Source organism: Austrofundulus limnaeus, unplaced genomic scaffold (assembly GCF_001266775.1).
Source record: "Austrofundulus limnaeus strain Quisiro unplaced genomic scaffold, Austrofundulus_limnaeus-1.0 Scaffold1756, whole genome shotgun sequence".
In the NCBI taxonomy this organism is placed as follows: Eukaryota; Metazoa; Chordata; class Actinopteri; order Cyprinodontiformes; family Rivulidae; genus Austrofundulus; species Austrofundulus limnaeus.
The window spans coordinates 38,016-45,497 of NW_013954158.1; the positions used below are offsets into that span (position 1 = coordinate 38,016).

Below are 7,482 nucleotides of genomic sequence, written 5' to 3' on the forward strand. Positions count from 1 at the left end.
CATTAGCACCTCTAGTGATATATTTACTGAGAAAAATGGTGACGTGTTCAATACTTATTTTACCCGCTGTGTCTAAGAATGATTGTTGTTAGCAGATCTTGTTCTGACTTTAATCATTCTGTCTGCTGATGAACAGCAGGTCATGAAAACCTAGGTCATTAAAGTATGTCATGAATTACTGACTTAAACCTAAAAGTATTAGTTCCATCACAGTGTACATTACACCATTTCATATTTTCTCCAATAGACCAACCTTTATCATTCTCTTAAATACATCCATTGATCTGGCATTTTTAACATCATCTTCCAGTATATTCCATAATCTTATTTCTTGAATTGAAGTACACCGTTCCTTCAAAATACCCAAGTAACTTCAAAGTACCCCAGTTATGTTACACTTAACTGTTGTGTTGTCTACATTGAATCCCTGTTTATCTGTGAAGCCTCCACTTGTAAAACATTCATATTCAGCATCAGAGTTTGTTTTATATCTTGTTGGTGGTCCGTTTTCTTCATTATTTGAGAACTCAGCACATTTTACTTGGTTCTAATATACACATGTAAAAAGTTGTGTATTTTCTGGGCTCCATGTAGAAGTTACATTTTATAACACATTGGAAATTTGAAAAACAACGGTACGTTTGATTGAGTATTACTTTCTATTTTATTCTCTTTACATGTTTCCCTTTGTACTTTGGCACATTCTTGTGAGCTATATTTTTCCAGAAACACTATTGGCTGTGCACCAGGTGCTTTAGTGCACAATATGCATTCATTAGACATCATTTCCCTTCATGTATAAAGTGCTCATAAACACCATGTATTTTGATTAGCTAATTCCAAAAGTTCATCTCCTCTCACAGCTCCTGTCCTTCCTGATCGAGGAGCGACAGCGCCTTGATTTATTTCAGCTCCAGGTCTAAATGGTTTAAAAATAGGTTTAACATGATTTTGATTGTTAATTCCTTTAATCCAGAGGTTAAAAAAAACTGGGGTCTGTGAGTCGTATCTTGAGGCTCCTCAAAAATTTTCAATAAATTGTTCATTTGACTTTTATTTTAAAAATGCACACAGGGAACAATACACTAGTAAAACAAACATAAAAGGTGGAATTTAGATGGTAAAATGACAGTAAACTATTTTTTAAAACAGCATGAGGTTTATAAGGGGGTTCCTAGAATTTTTTCACCCTTGTAAGGGGTTCCCAGACCCAAAACGTTTGAGAACCCCTGGAGTCCGATCCTCCCTGACCAGGGTCAGAGATGTCAGAAATGGCACTACTTATGGTGGTTAAAGCCTCTGTAGTTTGTTTTGTTGGTTCAACATTTGTGGAGCTGTTTTTCCTGGGGTTACACCTTTATTGATTACCTTAATAGTTAATGTTTTTCTGTTAGTGGACTCACTGTTGGTTTCAGAGCCGGCTCTTGGCATAGGCAAACTAGGCGGTCGCCTAAAATTCAAAATTTAATTCTAGCGGCAGAACGGGTTGGAAGATGGCTCTTTAATGTTATGTATTGTTTTTTAATCATCTTACAGGCTCTGACATGTTAGATAAATTTGAAAATGAGGTTTTTAAAATATCCGTAAGACTTGAAAAAGTCAGTGAGATTGCTCTATACGTCCGTATACCTGCAAAATGACATAAAATCCTTATAACTTATGGACAATCCGTACAAGTTGACATGTATGTTGTTATTTGCTTTCTGGGAAAGCAAATAAATCTAAGCTTACCATAGTACCTTACACTGTCAAACTTGTTTTTAGGGGTTTAAATTGGGGTGGGTGGGACATAGTTCGGTTGCGCTTCAACTCACCTAGGGCACCAAACTGGTTGGTTTGGTTGTTAAAGGTGTAACTGTACTGGTTACACCAAACAGGTTGAGTCTCATCTGGTTGTTTTAATTGGAGTTTTTTCTTTCAGGCTGTAGAAGTTTAAACTCTGAGTGAGTCCAGGTGACTGTTGAGAAATCATTTCTAAAGAAACAGGTGAGTCAGAAAGTCAAAGATGATTTATTACGAAATGTTATGATCTGATTCACCTGCTGTCATTCACCTGTTGACAGAGAATAAATAAACTAGATACAGTATTAAACAAAGAGCAACATTACCAAAGAATGAATCAGATTCCAGGTTTCAGGTCTAATCTCTAGTTTCACTCATGGTTCACCTTCATGAGAACTTGTTGCATCAGACGTTGTGTAAAATGTCAAATAATTCGATAAAGTTATAAATGTGCAAAATGTAATGTATAAATTTCCCCACTGTGTGATCAATAAAGTTTTATCTGATCTTAAATCTCATGAACTTTTATTCACAATCAGAACTTCAGATTTGGATCCTCTTTGTTTTGAAACCAGTTTTGGTCCAGAGAAGACAGCAGAGGTTCTGGATGCTGACCTGTGGAAGTGGTCCTGAGTCCATGCACTGAGGTCCAGAACCAGAACCAGACTCTGAGGGCCTGAAGACCACCACCATACAATATGGACTTTCAGACAGATTATAATCTGATGATATTAACAGGAGTTTAGGACTTTTATTTTGAAAGTTTCACTATTTTAGAGTTTTCCTCAGACTGCTGACCCTCTGGCCTTTAGTCCTCTGAACAAAGATTTTACACTTTATTGTTTTGAACACTCATTGTTTACTGTGTTCCACTGTCAATAAAAACATTTTAATGAGATTTTTTTTAAACTCGAGTTTTTCAGAACCAGGGTTGTTTTTTTCTTTCAGTGTCACCAAACAACAAACAACAACCAGCTACAAATCAGAGTTTTTATTAGAAAATCAAAGAAACAAATGTTTCTCAGCAGCAACAACAAACATGTTTCAAAACGTCTTCATTTTCCAACAGGTTCCTGAACGCACCACAGAGCTCTGCAGTGTCCTCGAATGCACCGCAGGAACAGTTTTAGTTCCTGTTCTGACCCGGTCTGAGGATCTGCTGCAGTCTACACAGGCTGGTTCTGATCCGGTTCAGTTTGCATGTCCTGGTTCTGGTTCTGGTTCTGGGGAACCTGTTGTGGGTCTGTGGTGGACCTCCCGGTCAGGATGCCTGAGAAGTGACTGGCCAGAACTGCTGAGTCATCAAATTGCAGCGGGAATCTCTGCAGGAGAGAGGAAACCGGGTCAGCTGGTTCTGATCAGCTCTCCACACCGGACCCAGACAGAACCAGCTGATCTGAGTCCGGTTCTGGAAGAACAGACGTGGGTTCTCCTCAGAACACAGAACAGGTTCTGACAGATTTTACTGAACTTTGTGAACCAGTTTGATCCGGATCATTCAAGGTCCAACAGAACGTCAACAGAACCCGGGTCTGAAAACTGAAGCCAATGTTTCCTGATGACCAGCAGGGGCGCCGGCCTGACGTTCAGGTTCTGATCGAGTTTATTTACAACTTCCAGACTTTTGGAGACTAATTTACTTTTTTGTTGTTGATTTTTTTTAAATGTTGACTTTTTTAGATCCAAATTACATAAAATATTGATCATTTGGTAAAACTGCTCCCATTTTTACGAAAAAAAAAATCTGTTTCAGGTCTTTTTATAAGAAAAGCAGTAATTTGGATATTTTTCATGTTTATGATTTTTAGGATGAGATTTTTATTTTTAACATTTTCCTCACCGTCTCGACTCAGATTTACTTTTTTCACTTGGTTCCAGTTTTTAATAAAAGTTAAACACTTTAAAATTTTTAATAAAAGTTAAAAAAAACTTTACAGTTTTTAACTTTTATTAAAAACTTTAAAGATTTTAATAAAAGTTAAAAACTTTAAAGTCCGACTCACCTCCGCTCTCTTTCGTCTTCCTCTCGGTTTGATTTCCTTCAGCTGCTCTTCCTCTTCTTGCTCCTCCTCTTCCTCCTCATCTTGCCGACAAGCCAACTTCTTTGTGATTGGCGGCACGGCGGCCAGGAGGGCGGGGACAGTGAAGCAGGACAGGAAGCGCGCCTTTAGCAGCTGGTAGGCGGGGTTAGAGGAGAAACGCTCGGCCACGAGCCGACGTACCTCCTTCACCTGCTCCTCCTCTTCCTCCTCCTGCTTGGAGCTGGCAGGGGGATCAGTTGGGCTACCTGTGTGGTCTTCAGCTGGTCTGGGGTCTGGAGGATGGGGAGCTGAGCCGGGGGGTTTGGTCTGGGAGGACCGGGGTTCACCGGCGCCGCTCAGCAGCTGCAGAGACGACTGCGTCAGCGTCTGTTTGGCTCGCAGCAGCGCTCTGAGCGCGCTCAGTGAGCCGACGAACGGCGGCAGGTAGGGGAGGGCCGACCTCGCTCCAGGTACGGCTACGCCTCCTCGCCCACTCAGCCAATCACGCACCTCCTCTGGGGGCTCCCGGAACATTAACGCAGGATTAAAGTGCAGCTCCTCCCTCCTGAGAGGCGGAGCCTTTGAGGAGTCCACTTTGAGAACAACCTTATAAGGTAATGCCACTTTACCGGGAGGCTGGGGGGAGGGGCCATGTGGCAGCACACAGGCAAGGGGGAGGGGCTTTGGTTGACAGGTTGATGAGGCAGGATTTAGAGAATTTACAGAAAAAGTGACTGGTTTCAGCCCAACAAACTGAAGCTTTTCAGCTGTGGGAGGGGGCGGAGCCAAAGGAGCAGGGCGGGGAGCGCTTGGTAAGAACGCCAGCTGAGAATTTTGGGGCACGACCACTGGAACCAGTCCAGAAGGGGTCATCACCCACATGTTCTGAATTACAGGTAAACATGGCGTGGCAGCCTGAGTCAGGGGCGGAGTCTGATCGATGACGTCCTGCTTCGGGCCGGAACTGCGGGCCGGTTTCCTCCGAGGAGAGGAGGCGGGGCTTTTTTCATTCATAGCTTTAGCCTGGAAACAAATAAGAAACAAGTTAGTCCACCTGTACCTGAGCTGGTCTCACCTGAGCTGGTCTCACCTGAGCCGGTCTCACCTGAGCCTCAATGGCTTCTCTGGCCTTCAGACTTGCCTTTCGAAGCCGCTTTCCCTCCTGAGCAACAACTGCACAGGCCCCGCCCACATCCTGTTGCTCCTCCTTCTCCTGCTTCCTTTTTCTACCTGTATATAAACATTTAAAAAAATCTTTGGGGGTGGGGTCAGGTTTTTTGGGGGCAGGGCTAGCATTGGGATCGACGTAGTTGTGGTCAGTAAGGGCCAGTGGAGAATCGCTGGTTGTTGAGGAGGTGGGTGGAGCTGAAGTGAGTCTTTCAGAGGAAAAAGAGGAGGAGTCAGGAGGAGGGGGAGGGGCTGTGGATTGGTGGGAGGAGTCAGGAGGAGTGTTTGTTTCCTGGGTTTGACCTGCTCCTGAAGAACCCGGACCTTTCCCCGCACAGAACTCCTCCCTGAGGGCGGAGCTGGGAGTAATGGATGTGGGCAGAACAACATTGTTATTGGTCACAGAGGAGCCAATAGAAGCAGAGGAGGGCGGGGCTAAGGGGGTGAGTTTGGGAGTGGGGACCACAGAGGCAGGAGGTGTAAACTGAACGAAAGTGTCCGGAGGAGGAAGGAGACAGGAAGGACTTGTCTGAAGACTCCTGACAGGAAGTACCTGATGGAGGAGGGGGGGCTTGCTCAGTGAACGCTGCCTGAGCTCCTCCTGCTTCGCCTCCTGCAGCTGCTGCAGCATCAGTCTGCGCCGCTCGTCCTCCTCCTCCTGCTTCATCGTACTCCTCTGCTGAGCACTCCTCTGATCTTTCCTTCTGCTCGGCGAGGCGGCAGGGGGCGGAGCCTGCAGCCCCGCCTTGCTCTTCTTCTTCTCGATCATGTCCTTGCAGCCGGGGGTGTCCACGTTCATGACCTGGAGGAGCAGCGTGAAGATGGAGGAGGAGGAGACGCCACTGGCCTCCGCCCGCTCCCTCAGGAGGTCCGCCACCGTCCACCGCCGGCTCTCGGCGAACAGCAGGTTCCCGACCCACGGCGTGACGGCGGCCTGCAGGTCGCAGTACAGCCCCCTGTCCGTGACCCGGGTCAGTGGTCCTCCTGTCCGTCGGGGGTGGGCCCTGTTGAACTTCTGCTCCTGGGCGCTCAGGTGGGCTCGCAGCTGGTCGAGGGTCACCATCATCATGGCGGCGCAGTTGTGGCGCTCCTCCCACCGCAGCACCATGGGAGGGGGTCCGAGGACAACGGAGCGTCCGGACCGCCCCACCACGGTGGAGCGCACCTGTTTGACTCCCTGAGCCCCGGCCGACGACGGCAGCACCGCCAGGCGGAACCTCAGGTCGGAGCAGGTCTGAGCGTCCTTCGCCGGGATCCAGTCCTTCATCGGGGGGATCACGTACTCCTCCTCTTCCTCCTCAGCCTCCACCCCCTTCCTCCTCCTCCTCTTCGTGTCTTCATCACTGTCCATGTACGGCACCTCGTCCTCCTGCTCTTCGTCCTCCTCAGTCATCACCTCCTCCTCCTCCTCCTCCTTTTTGATTTTCACTATTCGTCTCCTGAGTGTCCTCCTGGCTGAAGCTTTCTCCTTCATCTCCTTCTTTTTTCCTCCTCTTCCTCTGACTGATGGTGCTGCTTTCCTTTCCCGTTTTATCTGTCAGAAACATAAAAAAGTTGCGTCATCAGACGTTTTTTCTCTTGGAAACAAACTTTTCCTTAAATCTGGAACATTAACTTATTATTTCTGTCTGGATGCTGATCAGGGAGGAAGAAAACCATGATGAAGAGGAGGGTGGAGCGGAACCAGACAGGTGAGTTTACCTGACGAGGCTGGCTCAGTTTCCTCCACGTTCTCATGCACTGACAGTCCAAACGGTGAGGGATCTCTGCAGCGATCTTTGCCCAGTGGCCTGAAAAACCACAGGTCAGGGGGTCAAAAGTCAGAGGGTGGGTCAGGGGGTCAAAAGTCAGGGGGCGGGGTCAGCTGTCAGCTCTGAAAACACGGCCGCTCACCGACTCCATGTTTCTCCACCAACTCCTTCAGCAGCTCGATCTCCTTCCAGTCAAAAGGTCCTCGCTTCACGCCTTTCCTCAGACAGTCGACAAACCTGCAGACAAAAAACAAACAAATAAACAAACAAACAAACATATAAATAAACAAACAAACAGATCAACAGCTGTTCTCAGGTCTCACCTATCTCTGCAGCTGCTGTCGGTGCGTCCAGGTACTTCCAACCGGATCTTCCACCAACTCTTCTCCCCGTGACGAGACACGGCCTGCAGCAGGAGCTGAGGGACAGACAGACAGGAGGACAGACAGGAGGACAGAAAGGAGGACAGACAGGTGGACAGACAGGTGGGCAGACAGGAGGACAGACAGGAGGACAGACAGGAGGACACACAGGAGGACATACAGGAGGACACACAGGAGGACAGACAGGAGGACACACAGGAGGACATACAGGAGGACACACAGGAGGACAGACAGGAGGACAGACAGGAGGACACACAGGAGGACATACAGGAGGACACACAGGAGGACAGACAGGAGGACAGACAGGAGGACACACAGGAGAACACACAGGAGGACAGACAGGAGGACAGACAGGAGGACACACAGGAGGATACACAG

The 7,482-nt window shown here is 47.2% G+C and overlaps 1 protein-coding gene and 1 long non-coding RNA gene across 2 annotated transcripts in view; both read right to left on the reverse strand.

Moving 5' to 3' along the window:
- The window catches only part of LOC106536293 (uncharacterized), a 5,626-nt gene extending 2,902 nt beyond the window's left edge, over positions 1 to 2,724 (reverse strand). Inside the window, exon 1 of the long non-coding RNA XR_001312542.1 lies at positions 2,532 to 2,724. This is a non-coding gene — a long non-coding RNA (uncharacterized LOC106536293). The remainder of the gene's footprint in view (positions 1 to 2,531) is intronic.
- A 37-nt stretch (positions 2,725 to 2,761) lies between these two features.
- Positions 2,762 to 7,482, reverse strand: part of LOC106536291 (snRNA-activating protein complex subunit 4) — a gene marked incomplete at its 5' end in the record, with an annotated part of 7,264 nt that continues 2,543 nt past the window's right edge. Inside the window, 6 exon segments of the mRNA XM_014033500.1 lie at positions 2,762 to 3,104; positions 3,786 to 4,826; positions 4,909 to 6,504; positions 6,672 to 6,760; positions 6,864 to 6,958; positions 7,045 to 7,139. Coding sequence (XP_013888954.1) covers positions 2,949 to 3,104; positions 3,786 to 4,826; positions 4,909 to 6,504; positions 6,672 to 6,760; positions 6,864 to 6,958; positions 7,045 to 7,139 — 3,072 coding nt within the window.